Below are 20103 nucleotides of genomic sequence, written 5' to 3'. Positions count from 1 at the left end.
CAAAGGACTGAAGCAAAGTTACTAGTACCAAGTTGCTCTTAGGAAGATAAAAGTTTAAAAAAGCTTTAGACTGGCAACTCAAACTATGCAAGGTTACCTCTGGGAGAAATACACAGATCTCAATTGTTCATAAAAATGGCAGCATTTATAAATATAGATTTACACTTTCTTTTGCTTTATCCTCAAAGCTTAAATTCATGCACAAATGCATCCTTTATTGTTGCAACATTTCAAACATTTTATCCACATACATTATATCTGACCTGAAAAATCTTAGGAGTTTAAAATCATTTTACATCAAGATTTTAAATAAAGTAGCAAAAAAAAATCTCACCATGAAATGAGAAAGTTCTTTTTGGTTAACTGTAATACAGCTCAAAATGAAATTAAGACAAATGCAGAGAGCTATAAATAACTTGGAGGTAGTGACTTGTGATATACAGGTTTGAAAGAGCATTCTAATTCAAATTAGAATATTAATTTACTGTAATAAAAATCTCTACCCTATCTAATGATTAAATATCATTGCCAAATGGTGCAACCATGAAATAACAATTATCCAAACTTATGAATGATAATAAATTTAATTCTGATTCAAAAACTGATGGTGAACGCTAATGAGACAAGACTGCACCATTTTCTGACATCATTTGTATCAGTTTATAAAATATTTGTTGTCACCTCTATGCTCTACAAGAACACAAACTAGACTCTGAACAATAAGCAACTGGAAGAGGAGGAAGTGTTAACTAATCCCCAAAATTCATTCAGCAATTCTTCCAACATTATTTAGGCTAGGCCAGCACAGAAGGCAACACTTAATTTAGAAGCACTGTGGAAAATTCTTTATTATGCAATTGTGAATTGCTATTAAACAGCATCAGAATATCAATATTGTTAAAAAATGCTTAATCTTCAGTAATATCAACTGTTAAACATAAAAAAAATTCCCACTGGTTTTGCCCAAAAATGCAAAATGTCCATTTCGTAGAAAACAGGTAAAAAGCAGATGAGGAAATGTGTGTAAAACAGCTGAGGCAATACTGAAACCAAGCTACTAGTCATACCTATCAGAAAAATGCTTCTCTAGTGCTTTTGTAGGGATCAGGGTCCAAAAGGACCCCGAGATTACTTCAGTCAAAGACAATAGTTGGAACATGATGGATATGCTCAAGCATCACTAAACCTCACTCTGGATCAAGTCTGCACATGAGGAAACAATCAGAACTGTTGGCTTCATGAGTCTGCAAACTCAGGGCTCAGCAGTGAGACAACACGACACTCATGAAAGAGATTAAATGATAGCCACTACCCCAGCAAAGAAACAATGCCTCTGGAACAGGAGCTTCCAAACTTTTTTAATGCCATTGACCAATACCATTAAGTATTGGTCTGTGGACCAAGACTGTGGACCCCAGAATGGGAACTCTTGCTTAAGGAGGAACAGAAAGTTAGCAGGAAGAGACAGGCTGATCAACTCTAGAAAATAAAATCAAATATAAAAATTTTAAAATCTCCAGCATTTGCCAAATTTAAAAATTTTTAGAAGTGGACACTATCAAATGTTTACAAACCTTACTTCTTGTTCTGAAAATCTGAATTACTATGCACTATAATGAATGGAACCACCAAACTTCATTATTCTACTGTAACAAAGTACTTGCCTAAAGATCTAGTCATTTATTCCCTAAATATAATTTTACCAGTCTCTACTTCCAAGGGGCCTATTTTAACTTTTACTGTTCATTTTATGTAATCATAGATGTTCTATGGATATTTGATTCACTATTCATGCTTGATTCCATCCTTCCTCAATCAATTTAGCTGCCCGAACCTATTCTCAGGTTCAATACCTCATCTCATTACTTAAAGTTCAAAGAAAATTTATTATCAAAGTACATATACAGTAATGAAAGTTTGTGAACGCAGTACAATTTTCTCTACTTCTGCATAAATATGACCTAAAATTTGATCAGAAACTCACAGAAGTCCTAAAACTAGATAAAGAGAACCTAATTAAATAAATAACACAAAACATAATACTTGTTCAATTATTTATTGAGAAAAATCATCCAATATGACATGTATTTGTCAGAAAAAGTATGTGAATTTCTGGGATAATCCAAGCCAAAAGCTGTGGATGAACCAGGAGGTATGTCGTCTGCTTAAGGCCAGATTCATAGCATTCAAGTCTGGCAATCCAGGCCTGTACCAGAAAACTATGTACGATTTGTGGAGGGCTATTTCAAGGACAAAGAGACAATTTCAAAAGAGGTTGGTGGTGATATCAGATGCACAGTAACTCTGGCAGGGTCTGCCAGACATTACTTCCTGCAAAGCGAACTACCAGATGAACTCAGCCCCTTCTATGCACACTTTGAAAGGGAGAACACAACTAGAGCTGTGAAGAACTTTGCTGCACCCGATGACCCTGTGATCTCTGTCTCAGAGGCCGATGTTAGACCGTCTTTAAAGAGAGCGAACCTCGCAAGGCAAAAGTCCCAATGGTGTACCTGGTAAGGCTCTGAAAATCTGTTCCAACCAGTTACCAGGAGTATCGAAGGACATTTTCAACCGCTCACTGCTACAGGCAGAAGTTCCCACTAGGGCCACCTTAATGACTATTGTCCGGTAACACACACATCACGGTGATGAAATGCTCTGAGAGATTGGTTATGACTAGACTGAACTCCTGCCTCAGCAAGGACCTGGACCCATTGCAATTTGCCTATCGCCACAACAGGTCAACAGAAGATGCAATCTCAATGGCTCTCCAAACTGCTTTACACCACCTAGACAACCCAAACACCTACATCAGGATGCTGTTCATTGACTATAGCTCAGCATTTAATACCATCATTCCCACAATCCTGATTCAGAAGTTGCAGAACCTGGGCCTCTTTACCTTCCTCTGTAATTGGATCCTCAACTTCCTAACTGGAAGACCACAGTCTGTGTGGATTGGTGATAACACCTCCTCCTCGCTTTTGATCAACACTGTCACACCTCAGGGGTGTGTGCTTAGCCCACTACTCTGTACGCACATGACTGTGTGGCTAGGCATAGCTTAAATACCATCTACGAATTTGCTGACAACCATTGTTGGTAGAATCTCAGGTGGTGACAAGAGGGCGTACAGAAGTGAGATATGCCAAATCGTGGAATGGTGCCACAGCAACAACTCAACGTCACTAAGACAAAACAGCTGATTGTGGATTTCAGGAAGGGTAAGACGAAGGAGCACATACCAGTCCTCTTAGAGGGATCAGAAGTGGAGAGAGTGAGCAGCTTCAAGTTCCTGGGTGCCAAGAACTGAGAGGATCTAACCTGGTCCCAAAATATCAACGTAGTTATAAAGAAGGCAAGACAGCAGCTATACTTTATTAGGAGTTTGAAGAGATTTGGCATGTCAGTAGTGTAGTTGTACTGTGGAGCATTCTGACAGGCTGCATCACTGTCTGGTATAGAGGGGCTACTGCACAGGACCAAAAGAAGCTGCAGAAGGTTGTAAACATAGACAGCTCCCTCTTGTGCACTAGCCTACAAAGTACCCAGGATGCCTTTAGGGAGCAGTGTCTCAGAAAGGCAGTATCCATTATTAAATATCTCCAGCACCCAGGGCATGCCCTTTTCTCACTGTTTCTATCAGGTAGGAGATACAGAAGCCCGAAGGCACAAACTCAGCAATTCAGGAACAGCTGCTTCCCCTCTGCCATCCGATTCCTAAATGGACATTGAAGCTTTGGACACTAACTCATTAAAAAAAATAGTATTACCTGTCCCGTGAGTTTCTCATGAGAATGATGTAATTGTCTTGTGATATTGGTATGATGTCATTGCCTTCTGATAGTGGGGTGATGTGATGTCACATGATGGCATGTCTCGCTGGTATAAAAGGGAAGACAATAATTTGTTGCGTAGTTGTCTTGTTGGTAGTCACAGGCGGTAGTTACATAACCGTAGAAGGAGTAAGAGAGGGAAGAAATACCAGCTTCGTGCGAACCCAAAGAATTGGGTAGAAATCAGCGGCGTTCTGTGTGTATCGAAGTGATTGACATGAAGTGTGGCACGCACTTTTGGTTAACCCCTGCAAGGTCTCGGGTGTGTGGTGACCACCTCCGGTGAAAGGTCAGTTACTTTGAGAAATCTTATTCTTTGGGATCTTCAGAAAAGGCATTTATCGGCTGGGATCTGCGTCAGCAGTTTCGTCTTTTTTTCACGGTTCAGCTCGTTGCTGGTTAGGGAAGTCTCTCCTCTCACTTATTTCATAAATCACTTGGACTTCTTAAACTACCACTTCAAGATTGTGCTTGAATAAGCTCTGTTAAGAATTATCTCTAAGTTCGACGGTTTGATAACTATAGATGCATAACACTGTTAACTTCTGTTTAAGTTAGTCGTTTGTTTACTTTTCGATGTTTTTGAGTAGTTGCTAATAAATTTCGTTGTTTATTTATAAGAACCAGACTCAATTTCATATCTATCACTGCTGGTTGCCTAACAACACAGTATTTCTGTTTTTGCACATAAAAAAAAAATCTATTCAATATATGCAATCGATTTACTTGTAGAGGGGTCGTGGTGGAGGGAGTACATTCCAATTGGAGGGTTGTGACTAGTGGTGTCCACAAGGATCGGTTCTGGGACCCCGAATTTTCGTGATTTTTATTAACAACATAGATGTGGGGGTAGAAGGGTGGGTTGGCAAGTTTGCAAATGACACAAGGTTGGTGGTGTTGTGGATTGTGTTCGGGATTGTCGAAGATTGCAGAGAGACATTGATAGGATGCAGAAGTGGGCTGAGAAGTGGCAGATGGAGTTCAACCCAGAGAAGTGTGAGGTGGCACACTCTGGAAGGACAAACTCCAAGGCAGAGTACAAAGTAAATGGCAGGATACTTGGAAGTGTGGAGGAGCAGAGGGATCTGGGGCTACATGTCCACAGATCCCTGAAAGTTGCCTCACAGGGTAGTTAAGAAAGCTTATGGGGTGTTAGCTTTCATAAGTCGAGGGACAGAGTTTAAGAGTCGCAAGTAATGATGCAGCTCTATAAAACTCTGGTTAGGTCACACTTGGAGTACAGTGTCCAGTTCTGGTCGCCTCACTATAGGAAGGATGTGGAAGTACATAGGAGATTTACCAGGATGCTGCTTGGTTTTGAGAGTATGCATTATGATCAGAGATTAAGGGAGCTAGGGCTTTACTCTCTGGAGAGAAGGAGGATGAGAGGAGACATAATAGAGGTATACAAGGTATTAAGAGGAATAGATAGAGTGGACAATCAGCACCTCTTCCCCAGGGCACCACTGCTCAGGACAAGAGGACATGGCTTTAAGGTAAAGGGTGGGAAGTTCAAGGGGGATATTAGAGGAAGGTGTTTTTTTTACTCAGAGAATGGTTGGTGCATGGAATGCACTGCCTGAGTCAGTGGTGGAGGCAGATACACTAGTGAAGTTTAAGAGACTACTAGACAGGTATATGGAGGAATTGAAGGTGCAGGGTTATATGGGAGGCAGGGTTTAAGGGTTGGCACAACATCGTGGGCCAAAGGGCCTGTACTATGCTGTATTGTTCTATGTTCTTATGTTGGTCTAGATCACCTTATTAAAGTAGATAACATTCTTTACTGTTCTCTACGCTACCTATTTTCTTTTTGACCACGAACTTACTAATCACATTAACAATATTGTCATCCAACCAGTAATATAGATGTCAAAACCACAGCAGATGCAGTAGCAATCCCTGTAGCACACCAAGGATCTGCAATCTGAAAAACTCTCCTCTACCAACTTCTGCCTCCTTCGACCAAGCTAATGTTGTATCTAATTGGCTAGCTCATCCTGGATTCCACGTGATCCAACTTTCCAGACAAGTCTACCATGCAAGACCTTCCCAGAAGCCTTTCTGAAGTCCACATAGTCCATGTCCACTGCCCTGTCTTGACAATCCTCTTGGTCACCTGTTCAAGAAGAGACTACATTACATTCCTCTTTATCTAAAATGTTATTTCCCATCAAGAGTAGCTTGCTTTCCACTAGTCAAGGTAGAACATTGTGGAACACCTCAATACTGTTGGTGCAAAGGAAAAATAGTGCAACACTTAAAAGATAAATTCATGAATGAAATCTCAGAACTGGTAAACATCTGGTGCCTACTTCATATGGAAAGGCCTTGTGATTTGTCAACAGTCCCTCAAATGAGCTCCATTCAATTCACACTAGTTTAAGGAGAGATACAAGGGAAGATAATCATTCCAACTTGACTTTCAGCAGAAATCACTGAATCTTGTAAAGTGGTTTCACTGACACTTTGCTCCTATTTTCTTGCTATAGGACATTAGCAACTTAACTATGACTATTCAAGAGATGGTATCTAGCAGGAGTCAGATCTTGCATTCAATAGAAATAATATTTGAAAAGAAAATCTAGCTCCATTTAAGTAGTATCATATGCAAAAATGATATCATTTGCAACAATTCAATAATTTATCATACTATGTAGTAGAAAATTGCCCTAACATATTCTCAATAAGCTATACTCAGACATAATTTTTAATAACTCAATCTCCCATAAAGATGTTCACAGATGCAGTAAGTACCTAGGCAGTCAAATCTAAAACTAAATATCTTAGTTACTAGTGATACAACAGATCTGAGACGCATCTCCACTACTTCCAAATACTAAAATATCAACACAATATCCATTCATACTTAATTCCTTTCTGAAATGGCAATCTACCTCCCTTTAGCCTCCGATAACTTTCAAAATGTCACTCCTCATTCTTTATTTTTATATATTTTATTTACAGATGCAGCGAGGAACAGGCCCTTCGAGCCACACCACCCAGCGACCCCAAATTTAACCCTAGCCTAATCACAGGACAATTTACAATAACCAATTAACCTATTAACCAGTGCATCTTTGGACTGTGGGAGGAAACTGAAGCATCTGGAGAAAATCCATGCATTTCCACAAAGAATACATACGGACTCCTTACAGGTGACGTTAGAACTGAGCTCCAAACTCTGACCCCACCCAGAATTAAAATGGTGTTACGTCAAGCACTACACTACTGAGGCACAGTAATTCTTTCAGAATTTCAAACCTTACAACATAATCAAACAGGAAGTCTTCCCAAACAGAAAATTCCTCCTTTAGCATTCCAATAACTAGTAATTTGGATTATTTACAGCTTGATGTTTAAACATGGAAGTACACCAGTTTAAATACCAGAAAGAAACAAGAGAAAATGTGCAGATGCTGGAAATCTAAGCAACACACAAAATGCTGCAGGAACTCAACAGGTCAGGCAGCAGCTATCGAAAAGAGTACAGTCGATGTTTCAGACAGAGACCCTTCTCAGCTCAAAATGTCAACTGTACTCTTTTCGATAGCTGCTGCCTGGCCTGCTGAGTTCCTCCAGCAATTTGTGTATAAATACCAGAAGGAATTTACTATACCTGATTTGAAAAAGTTACTTCTTTGAACAAAACTGATGGTCTGGAAAACACTGCAACTCATTGCAATTATTGCAATGCGACTTTTTAAAGTGAAATTGCTGAACTAGTGCAAAGATGAAATAAAACAAAATACAAAACCATAACAACACATAGGCTATTGCTACATTGGAAATGTTAGTTAACCCTTTGAGTACTGAATGCCCCTTGCAGCTTTCAAAATGTGTGCATTTTCCATCATTCTTACAAATGCAGTTCTCTTTAAAATGATCTAATTTAAGTGCAGAAATAATACTGTTCTCAAAGGGTTAAATTAGCACACATTAGGGTGTCGAGGAATGTTCTTGGAGGTAAGTATTTTGGTTAAAAAATCAAGCACGAGGATTCTTTGGTTGCCTGTGAAATTACACTAGTCAAAGTTTCATTTTAACTAGTTTGGGTAAATGTAAGTGGTTTTTTTAAATATGCTAAAAGGTTTGATTCAGTACTCACAGATGCCAAAGCTTTTCCAAGTGCATCACCTGTCTGTGCACCCCCAGCTGCATTTCCTCTGTTCCCTATACACAATATAATTGGAGCATAAAACACTTTGATTATTCAAAAGATCAACATTTGTTTTTGCACTTGAATGAAAATTTTGTTCCATGTATCTTCATATTTATTGCACAATATGAAATTTATTTCTTAATATTAAGGAACAAAATTGCACTTTTGCAGTTGCAAATACAGCAACATTTTTTTTAATCAATCAGCTGCTTACTAATTTCCACTTGGGCATGGAAGTCAACATTTTCTTATAACATACCCAAAAGGTTTTCTGATCCATTGACTGGTGGTGTGTGTGAAGCTGCAACATAATGGGAGCTGGTACTTCCTCGATGGAAGCTAGACATTGGGGGAAGACTGGGGTTGATGTCTGTAGGTGATACTGAATGTGGAGGATAGTTCTATAAAAATAAAAACACCAAATAACAACCCTGGATAAGAACAATCACGTAATTACAGTAGAATCTGCTTAATAGCCATCCTATTTCAGACAGAAGACTCCTGATAAGCCACACCAAATCTGAAAGAAACTGCTTATTTTACAACACAAGAATAGGTTCATAAACAACCTTTTTTTTAAAACTAAAATATACCTGATGAGACACATTACTGAACCATGTTAAAGATACGCATTCGAAGTAAAATTAAAACTGCACCAATCCCTCAGGTAATCAGTGGGTCTTGACTAATAAGCAACAAATCTATAACATAACAAAAAGGAACATATTACTATAAGAATAGATACTTGAACTTTGCAACTGTTAGTACAAACATCTCAAAATGATCAATCCAAAAGGCATTTAAAGAAACTATGATCAACTTAAGGAACTTCTCACACTACAACGTGTTAACCACATGAAGGGAATGCCTAGGATTGAAGAGAAAGGCAAGCAACAGATATTTTGAAGCTATCAAACATTGTCCAATGCTATTAAATGATATCATGCTACAGTATATGAATTTATCCCCTAATATCTTTTTATGTATGGCACAAACAGGATTACCATAGTGGTACCCTTTTAGTGAAAACACCCAACACAATTAATGCTAGATCAGGTCTCCTCATACCTTCTACCCGTGCCTTCACCAAAAGTACCCAACTAATTATTTTGATAAACTGTAAAGAGCTGGACTTTAAATATTATTTAAATATAGAAGAGTATTCTTACAATATCTGTACAATACAACATAATTAAAAGGATGATACAACATGCACTTCAAAAGTTTATACTAGTTGTTTAAAAATACACATGTGAAGATTTAATATTTCTTAAATAAAAGGCAATTCAAAAAGCATTAAGTATTTTCTTGAATTAGAAACTTCTAAATGAACTAAAATAGTAACATGTAAATACTATTAATATTTTGACCACTGAATCAAAAATGGCCTTCACTGTTATCAGAGCTTGACTGCGAATGATAATGTTATTAAATATACCACCCTTATTGTTTCATCCCTCAGAGCTCTAGATACAGTTTGGCTTCATTAGGTAAGAAATATGAGGGCACAAAGAAACAAAAGAGAATGAAAATACCCAAGAATTACAAATACTGGTGTGCAGCTAACATGTTCATGAGTTAGAAAAAAATATTATCAGTGTGAACTTTATGATTCTATATCTATATACACTAATCTTGTGAAATTCACTTCCTTATGAATATAAATGCAACCTTTCTGTTTATAAAGGCTTATTTTGATAAGTCTATAAACCATGTTTCAGAGACACAACTGCATTTGATTTAGCCATTCCACCTCTAATTTGTCCCAAGTAACTAAAGACAATTTGATAATACATTTTAATGAAACTGATGCACTCTTCTAAAAATTGTATGCATCTCTGACAAATTAAGGTTATAACCCAAGTCGAAACAAAACCTTCACCATTCTGAAACTTAGAATGAGGGCGAATTTCTGTAGCTATTTTCCTATAATTTAGATTTTGAACTATTTCTTTTATTGTTAACAATCAAGCTCTTTTCAAATGAAAAACATTAAAGGAATATTGCTATCAAACCAGAATTATAAGGGATTGCTTTGTTTTTCTGTAATTCTCAAATACTGCTTTAATTCACAAATAACCTGAGGAAACCCACAATTATACATTTCTAGTTAGCAATATTTTATTCTGATATCCACTCAATAGAATTAAAAAACTAACTTTCCTCAACTAATCTCCAACTCCTCCCAGTATCCTGATCCAGTGCATATTAAACATTCTTGATCTCAGTGAAATCCCATCCCTAACTTGTCATTCCCCTTATTCCAAAATTGTGAACTACGTGACATATTGAGTTGACGTCTCTGCTCTGAAATCACTCGCTACAGGATGAGGTTTCTTCATTTAACCACTCAAATTCTTCTATCATCTTGGGTACCTTAAACAGATTATCCATAAAATCTTCTGTACTTAAAATAAATTACAGGTCTTGAGTCTGCGACCTGTCATTTTTCATTTGTACCTGCCCTCAACTTTTCCCCTTTGTTCTAAGTTATTCAATCCACCAAGCATAAAAGCAGATAGTAGAATTCTGTGCTTACTTTTATTCAAGAGCTATTACTGAAATATTAAAATGGTTATAAAGATCTGCTTAGATGTTTATACAAAGATCACCATATTTCATAAATAACAATTTTCAGCAGATATTCAAAACAAACCATCATTTGACATTCTCTAAAACAACTTAACAAGTCTTATTAATTGACAAGTTGAAATTATCCTTACCAAGCGATCATGTGTATGGAGACTGTTGTAACTACTAGATTGAGAGACATGCGAAGAACTTCCCAACATTCCTCCATAACTTGGCTGGTGCATCCCATTTGAGGAATTCCAAAGATCAGAAGAATTGTGATTTCCTTCTGATGTGAAAAAAGATTTATTAAAAAGAGAAAATAAAAAATACAGTATTTTCTTAATAGAAATTGTCATGCAAATTCAAGACCTTCAATGACAACAGGATTATAAGCAAGATGGCCATAATTCTCAGCCGATTAAATAAAATACATTCCAGATAAATGCCAACAATAAAAATAGGTAAGTTATATGGAATGAGACTACATAATAAATGGAAATTATACAGATTCAAACAGGATTTACCCACACAAATATCCCAAATTAAGGTGCTGAATACTTCTCTACTCAATGCACCTTTTCTCTCCAAATTCAATGATTGTAAAGGTACACTTACCTTGCATAAAGAATGTACTGGCAAACATGCTGCTGGGTGGTTTAGGTGATGGGTAACTAGGAGACTCCCTGTTGAAATCATCTGAGCTAGGAGAAGGTGCATAAACCTGGAGGCAGAAATATCAAATTAATACAAAACTGATTTTGAGTTTGAAACAGTTTTGATATTCCAAATGTGTATCAATGATCAGAACAAAAGCCATAAAAGAAAATATATTGGGATGTAGTCAGCAGTTCTAAACTCAGCTACCAAAACTGTAAGCTTTGACTTTCATGCAAGTATTGCTGAATACAGAAATCTAAGATTGATGAGTGACAGGCAGCACATTTATCACTGAGCTCCGTGTGGAGTTTAACAAGTAGACCTCAGAATAACAGCAGGGAGATTATTTGCCTGATCATATACCAAACATACCTGGTATATGAATGGTAATGACTGATTTCAGTGATGATTCCTGGTTTTGGAGGTAAAGAGGAAAGAGAATTTTTTTTTCACTATTTCACTTTAGTATTTTCAGTTGTTTGTATCTGATCCTTATTTAAAGCAATTTAATTAATTTTATTATGGCTTTTATTGATAGAGACTTTGAGACCATTAAAGTCCTTGAGAGCTTTGACATAATGCAAAGCCTTTTCTCCAGCTTTGCCTTTTGTCAAACTGTCAGAATAGCTCCAGAGGCAAGGCTACTTTGCTGCAGTTATACAGGGACAAAAGCAAGAAACTCTGGGTAGTAGGTCAAACCCAGCAAACTTCAAAGACACAAAAATATATATTTGGAAAGAACAGAACATCAATTATTGCTTTTACAATCACTTAGAAATAAATTTCTTTATTGTGAAAAGCCTAGTTCTATTAACATATAAAAAGATGAGTGCTGTATGTTCGTATGCAAATACTTCTGTGCTTTCACTTCAAAGTAATACATGCCTTAAAGATGTTCCTAAGTTTTAAAACCAAGTTTTTTTTTAAAAAAAGCCATTGTTTAAAGAAAAATTGCATTAATCAGTTAAAGAAAAAGAGAATGGGTGTTGAACAAACCTCTTCTTTAAAAAAACTGAACAATTTCAACTGCTTAATAATCATTGGAGAAAATGAAAACTTATGCTTCTATCAAATGAATACTTTTGAGCTACAGAATCCAAATACTTGGTGCTAACCAGAAAATAAACCATGCAATAATACACCTTAACCTGCATCAAAAAGAGATCTTTTTCATCTTGTAACACTTCTAGTACATTAGCTTGAAATACTTCCAAGTGTATTCCATCAATGTAGCATAAACAAACAGCATATGTCCAGCCTATTGGTAAATCTATCAATGTCAACAGTAAACCAAAGGGGGAAAAGGCAACTTCAATGCTTTGATTAAAGGGCGAAAACACTGGAAAAGTTAATGTCTTAACTGCTGTAGACGTATGTTTTTCATCAGAGGTCACCTCCAAGTTCTGACCACTTTTAAAGATCAACAAAAAAGAAAACGAGACTTTAATCTAGTTCCATGGTACCTTTACTAAATTATATTTCAAATTTTCTTACTTTGATGCTACCAAACAAAATCTTAATATAAATAACTCATGCTTTATACACACTAAGATAAGAATACAAGTTTGAGAGGATTATCTGTTCTTTTTTCCTATACTTTGCCTGTTGGAAACATACATACCTCTTTGCTCTTACTAACAGAAATAACTTGAGTTATGAAATGGTGCTTGTGCCAGCCTTAATTCCAGGATCAAAAGCCTTGTACACCAAACATCATTTGATGTGGTCTCAATAATTTCATTAACTCCAGATGGAGAGTCAATAATCAGCCAATGCCACAGAAGGACTGAGTTTCTCCAAGTTATAATCAGAACAGATCTCAAATTAAAAACAGCTCAAGTTATCCAATCTCCTCCAGCTCATTGCCAATTAAGCTTTTAACCAGCTCAAAGTTTCACCTCATATCACTAAGCAGAGAGTAAGAAGCTAAACAAAAAAATTTGTAGAGAATGTTGCATAATAATATTCACAGATAAACACCATTCTAATAGCTCTAAGAGTTTACCCAGTATGTACTTAATCCACACAGATCAGGAGAACACCAGGATTAATGCCTAGCCAGCAATGTAAAGATGATTTCATCTTGGGTGGAAACAGAATCACTAAAATTAAATAAAGGAGGACAGTAAAAGTAGCTGGAGAGAATCCACTTTACTCATAGAATTAAACATACAAGCCAGGTTTATCCGTAATGATTTCTTAAAACCAATGTTCATTGGTATTCCATGCTGAGATATTGTATGTTAATGGAAAATGCCGCAGGGCAACTTGTGCCTTGGATAAAACACTCCTCAATAAAATTCAACAATTTTGAGAAAATCTGGCCAACTAAACCTTTTTTTTAAAGCCAGCTCAGCTCATAAGTGATTGATCAGCAACAAAATTATTCAGACATTCATTACGAAACAGAACAGCAATTTCTAAAACCTTTTCATGGAGTTAATCTTTAATTCATGCATTTACCAACTAGAACAAATTGAACAGATGAGCACGTCATTCTTTGAATGCATTGTACATAATTTTCAACAGTATAGATCGGATCAGTATCACACCTGATCTATTTCCTTGCTCCTTTGATGTGCTGGTAGGAATGAACATAACTTTCATGCTGAAACATCAATAAAGTATTTGGTGGGCAATATGCCTTTCTGACTGAGCGTGAAGCTTAACTGAACTTCTGTACAATTCACCAGAATTGAAGGAAAAAAAACAATGAAACCAATCGTAACGGACACAAATACCCAATTAATGATATCTTCAGTAAAAGAGATTAATGCAATAGAAATATAGCAAAATCATTAACAGATACTGATCTAAATGTACTGTACTTAAATGCATGCAGCGTTAGAAATAAAGTGGATGACCTTGTTGTACAGCTACAGGTTAAAAGATATGACATTGTGGCCATCACCAAGTCATGGCTAAATGATGGATGTGCTTGGAAGCTGAATGTCCAAGGATACACAGTGAAAGGAAAGATAGGAAGGTAGATAAAAGGGGGTGGCGTGGCCCTGATGGTAAGCAACAATATCAAATCACTGGAAAGAAGGGACATAGGATCAGAAGAGGTAGAATCCTTATGGGTCGAGTTAAGAAATGGCAAGGGTAAAAAGACACTAATAGCAGTTGTATACAGGCCTCCAAACAGCAGCTGGGATGTGGACTACAAGTTACAGCTGGAAATAGAAAAGGCGTGTCAAAAGGAAAATGTCAAGATAATTATGCGGGATTTTAATATGAAAGTGGATTGGGAAAGTCAGGAAGGTACTGGATCTCAGGAGAGGGAGTCTGTAGAATGCCCACAGGATGGCTTTTTGGAGCAACTTGTCCATAAGCCCACCAGGGGATCGGCTGTTTTGGATTGGGTGCTGCATAATGAACCTGAGGCGATTAGGGGGGTAGAGGTAATGGAACCCCTTGGAGGTAGTGATCATAACATGATTGAATTCAATTACAAATTTAAAAAGGAGAAGCTGGTATCAGGTGTATCGATATTTCAGTGAAACAAAGGAAATTACAGTGGTATGAGAGAGGAACTGGCCCAAGTTGATGGGAAAAGTAAGCTAGATGGAGGGACAGTAGAGCAGAATTGGATGAAATTCCTACAAGAAATAAGTGCAGGAAAAATATATTCCAAGAAAAAAGAAAATCATGAATGGAAAAATGGCACAAATGTGGCTAACAAGAGAGGTTAAGGCTAAAATAAAAGCAAAAGAGATGGCGTACAAGGAAGCAAAAATTAGCAGGAAAACTGAGAACTGGATGACTTTTAAAAATTTACAGAAGGAAACTAAGAAAGCATTGTATCTCATCTGCCATTTCTTAGCCCACTCTCCTAAACTGACCAAGTCTCTCTGCAACCTTTCCGTTTCTTCAACACTTCCTGCTCCTCCACCTATCTTGGTGTCATCTGCAAACTTAGCCACAAAACCATGTAATCTATAATCTAAATCATCGATATACAGTGTAAAAAGAAGCGGTTCCAACACCAACCCCTGCAGAACACCACTAGTAACTGGCAAACAACCATAATAGGATCTCTGTATTCCCACCCTTTGCTTTCTGCGCATCAGCCAATGCTCCACCCATTCCAATATCTTTCCTGTAATTCCATAGGCTCTCATCTTATTAAGCAGCCTCTTATGCGGCACCTTATTGAAGGCCTTTTGAAAATCCAAATACACAACATCCACAGCCTCTCCCTTGTCAATCTTATTTGAGATTACCTCAAAAAAATTCCAATAAGTTGGTGAGGCAGGATCTTCCCTTCATAAAACCATGCTGGCATGGGCCTATCTTGTCATGCACCTCGAGCTATTTCATAACCTCGTCCTTGAGGATCGACTCCAATAGCTTTCCAACTACCGATGTCAGACTAATAGGTCTGTCATTTTCTTTTTGCTGCCTCCCTCTTTTAAATAGCAGAAATACATTTGCTACCTTCCTGGAATGCAGGGGCTAACATATGAGCATTTGTCAGTTCTTGGATTGTATTCATTAGAGTATAGAAGAATGAGAGAGGATCTCATAGGAACATTTTGAATGTTGAAAGGGTTGGACAGAGTAGATGTGGAAAGGTGAGTCCAGGACAAGAGGCTACCCATTTAAAACAGAGAGGAGGAGAAATTTTTTTAGCCAGAGGGTCGTGGATTTATGGAATTCGTTGCCACATGCAGCTGTGGAGGCCTGATCATTCAGGATGTTAAAGGAGGAGATTGATAGGTATCTAATTAGTCAGGGTATCAAGGGATATGGGGGAAAAGCCGGAAATTGTAACTAGATGGGAAAATAGTTTAGTTCATGGTGGAGTGGCAGAGCAGACTCGATGGACTGAATGGCCTGCTTCTGCTCCTTTGTCTTGTGATCTTGTAAGCTCAAAGCAGAAATGCATTTACTTATGACAAATAATACTTAATGATAAATAACACTTAAAATCTTGGGATAATTCTAAACTAAACCAGCAAAACAAGACCTATTTTTAAGGAACAACTAAGTTACAACATGTATTTCATAGTAAGCATGTGTGAATCAAAGTGCAACTACAGCAGCATTCTATAATGAAGTAATGTCATTGAACAGCTGTAATCACTGCAAATTGTGCTTCAAATAGAATACAATTTATAGCCACAAATAGCCCTTAAATGATTAAAGCTCCTTAAGCTTCTTGAAAAATGATCAAAAGATGTCTTGATTTTTGAATCTCATACACTGACCTCACCTCTCAGCAACATACACTGCCTATAAAAAGTATTACACCCCCCAGAGGTTTTCATGTTTTATTGTTTTACAACATTGAACCACAGTGGATTTAGTTTGGATTTTTTTTGACACTGATCAACTGAAAAAGTGAAAACCAATCTCTACAAAGTGATCTAAATTAATTACAAACATAAAACAATAATTGATTGCTTAAGTATTTACCTCCTTTCAATGACACACCTAATCATCACTGGTGCAGCCAATTGATTTTACAAGTCACATAATTAGTTGAGTGAAGATCACTTGCGTGTAGTCAAGATATTTTAATTGATTGTAGTAAATATATACTTGTGTTTGGATGTCCAACTGCTACTGAGTCAGTATCCTGGCAAAAACTATACCATGAAGACAAAAGAATACTCCAAACAACTCTGAAAAGGTTATTGAAAAGCACAAGTCAGGAGATGGAGTCAAGAAAATCTCCAAGTCACTGAATATCCCTTGGACTACAGTTAAGTCAATCATCAAGAAATGGAAAGAATATGGCACAGCTGTATCTGCCTAGAGCAGGCTGTCCTCAAAAAATGAGTGACCATGCAAGAACGGAACTAGGAAGGAGAACACCAAGAGATCTATGACATCAATGGAGTTACAAGCTACAGTAGCTGAAATGAGAGAGACTGTGCATACAACAACTGTTGCCAGGGTGCTCTCATGAAATCTTGGCTAGTTTGCCTGAAGCCACGTAGGGGACTCTGAAGTCAGCTGGAAGCAGGTTCTATGGTCTGATGAAACCAAAATTGAGCTTTTGGCCATCAGACTAAATGCTATGCTTGGCATAAGCCATACACTACACACCATCAAAAACGCACCATTCCTACCATGAAACATGGTGGTGGCTGCATCATGCTGTGAGGATACTTCACTGCAACAGGCCCTGGAAGGCTTGTGAAGGGAGAGAGTAAAATGAATGAGGTAAAATACAGAGAAATCCTGGAGAAAAACCTGCAAGACAACTGCGACTTGGGAGAAGATTTGTTTTAGACAATAGACAAAAGGTGCAGAAGTAGACCATTCGGCCCCTCGAGTCTGCACTGCCATTCTGAGATCATGGCTGATCATTCACTATCAATACCCAGTCCCTGCCTTGTCCCCATATCCCTTGATTCCCCTATCCATCAGATATCTATCCAGCTCCTTCTTGAAAGCATCCAGAGAATTGGCCTCCACTGTCTTCCGAGGCAGTGCATTCCACACCTCCACAACTCTCTGGGAGAAGAAGCTCTTCCTCAACTCTGTTTTAAATAACTGACCTCTTATTCTCAATCCATGCCCTCTGGTACTGGACTCTCCCAACATCTAGAACATATTTCCTGCCTCAATCCTATCAAATCCTTTAATTATCTTAAACGTTTCAATCAGATCCCCTCTCAATCTCCTCAATTCCAGCGTGTACAAGCCCAATCTCTCCAATCTCTCTGCGTAAGACAGCCCTGCCATCCCAGGAATCAACCTAGTGAATCTACGCTGCACTTCCTCAATTGCCAGAATGTCCTTCCTTAAACCTGGAGACCAAAACTGTACACAATATTCCAGGTGTGGTCTCACCAGGGCCCTGTACAAATGCAAAAGAACATCCTTGCTCTTGTATTCAATTCCCCTTGTAACAAAGGCCAACATTCCATTTGCCCTCTTCACTGCCTGTTGCACTTGCTCATTCACCTTCATTGACTGGTGAACTAGGACTCCTAGGTCTCTTTGCATTTCTCCCTTACCTAACTCTACACCGTTCAGACAATACTCTGCCCTCTTGTTCCAGCTTCCAAAGTGGATAACTTCACATTTATTCACATTGAATGACATCTGCCAAGTATCTGCCCACTCACTCAGCCTATCCAAGTCTCCCTGTATTCTCCTAACGTCCTCTTCGCATGTCACACTGCCACCCAGTTTAGTATCGTCAGCAAACTTGCTGATATAGTTTTCAATGCCCTCATCTAAATCATTGACATAAATTGTAAAAAGCTGTGGTCCCAATACAGAGCCCTGTGGTACCCCACTAGTCACCTCCAGCCAGTCTGAGAAACACCCATTCACTGCTACCCTTTGCTTTCTATCTGCCAACCAGTTTTCTAACCATGTTGAAACCCTGCCCCCAATGCCATGAGCTCTGATTTTACTCACCAATCTCCTATGTGGCACCTTATCGAATGCCTTCTGAAAATCTAGGTACACAACATCCACTGGCTTGCCCTCGTCTAACATCCTTGTTACACCCTCAAAAAACTCCAACAGATTAGTCAAGCATGATTTGCCCTTGGTAAATCCATGCTGGCTCGGCCTAATCCTATTTCTGCCATCTAGATGTGCCACTATTTCGTCCTTAATAATGGACTCAAGCATCTTCCCCACGACTGACGTTAGGCTAGTTCTCCGCTTTCTCCTTCCCTCCCTTCTTGAAAAGTGGGACAACATTAGCCACTCTCCAATCTTCAGGAACTGATCCTGAATCTAAGGAACATTGGAAAATGATTACCAATGCATCCGCAATTTCCTGAGCCACCTCTTTTAGAACCCTCGGATGCAGACCATCTGGACCCGGGGATTTATTAGCCTTCAGTCCTATCAGTCTACTCATCACAGTTTCTTTCCTAATGTCAATCTGTCTCAATTCCTCTGATATCTTATGACCCTGGCCCATCCATACATCTGGGAGATTGCTTGTGTCCTCCCTGGTGAAGATAGATCTAAAGTATGCATTAAATTCTGTTGCCATTTCCCTGTTTCCCATAACAATTTCTCCCAATTCATTCTTCAAGGGGCCAACATTGTTCTTAACTATCTTCTTTCTCTTCACATAGCTAAAAAAGCTTTTGCTATCCCCTTTTATATTCCTGGCTAGACTGAGCTCATACCTGATTTTTTCTCTCCGTATTGCTTTTTTAGTTAAGATCTGCTGTTCCTTAAAACTTTCCCAATCATCTGTATTCCCACTCATCTTAGCCCTGTCATACTTCTTTTTCTTTAATGCTATACAATCTCTGACTTCCTTTGTCAACCACTGTGGCCCCTTCCCCCTCTTTGAATCCTTCCTTCTCATTGGAATGAACTGCATTTGCATCTTTTGTATTATGCCCAAGAATATCTGCCACTGCTGATCCACTGTCTTTCCTGCCAGGGCATCCGCCCATTTAACTTTGGCCAGCTCATCCCTCATGGCTCCGTAGTCTCCTTTATTTAATTGCAACACTGACACCTCTGATCTGCCCCTATCCCTCTCAAATTGTAGATAAAAACTTATCATGTTATGATCACTACTTCCTAATGGCTCCTTTACTTCAAGATCACTTATCAATTCCTGTTCATTACACATCACCAAGTCCAAAATAGCCTCGTTCCTGGTTGGCTCAAGCACAAGCTGTTCCAAAAATACATCCCTTAGACAATCCACAAACTCCCTATCCTGGGGTCCAGCACCTACCTGATTCTCCCAGTCCACCTGCATGTTGAAATCTCCCATAACGACTGCATTACCTTTAGCACATGCCAATGTTAACTCCCTAATCAACTTGTACCCAATATCCACGCTACTGTTTGGGGGCCTGTACACAACACCCATTAGGGTCTTTTTACCCTTACTGTTCCTCAGCTCAATCCACAGACTCTACTTCC

At 38.2% G+C, this 20103-nt stretch overlaps 1 protein-coding gene across 7 annotated transcripts in view; it reads right to left on the bottom strand.

Moving 5' to 3' along the window:
• Positions 1 to 20103, bottom strand: part of tcf12 (transcription factor 12) — a 345614-nt gene that overhangs the window by 92419 nt on the left and 233092 nt on the right. For 5 of the 7 annotated variants that reach the window (XM_059952545.1, XM_059952550.1, XM_059952543.1 and 2 more), the window contains 4 exons: positions 11191 to 11296; positions 10725 to 10861; positions 8261 to 8402; positions 7948 to 8012 (listed from right to left, as the gene is read on the bottom strand). In XM_059952545.1, the coding sequence (XP_059808528.1) occupies positions 7948 to 8012; positions 8261 to 8402; positions 10725 to 10861; positions 11191 to 11296 (450 nt within the window). The remainder of the gene's footprint in view (positions 1 to 7947; positions 8013 to 8260; positions 8403 to 10724; positions 10862 to 11190; positions 11297 to 20103) is intronic. The other 2 variants (XM_059952544.1, XM_059952547.1) reach the window with 2 other exon arrangements.

The sequence above is a fragment of the Hypanus sabinus genome, chromosome 28, assembly GCF_030144855.1.
Source record: "Hypanus sabinus isolate sHypSab1 chromosome 28, sHypSab1.hap1, whole genome shotgun sequence".
NCBI classification, from domain to species: domain Eukaryota; kingdom Metazoa; phylum Chordata; class Chondrichthyes; order Myliobatiformes; family Dasyatidae; genus Hypanus; species Hypanus sabinus.
This window is presented reverse-complemented; position numbering and strand designations above follow the sequence as displayed.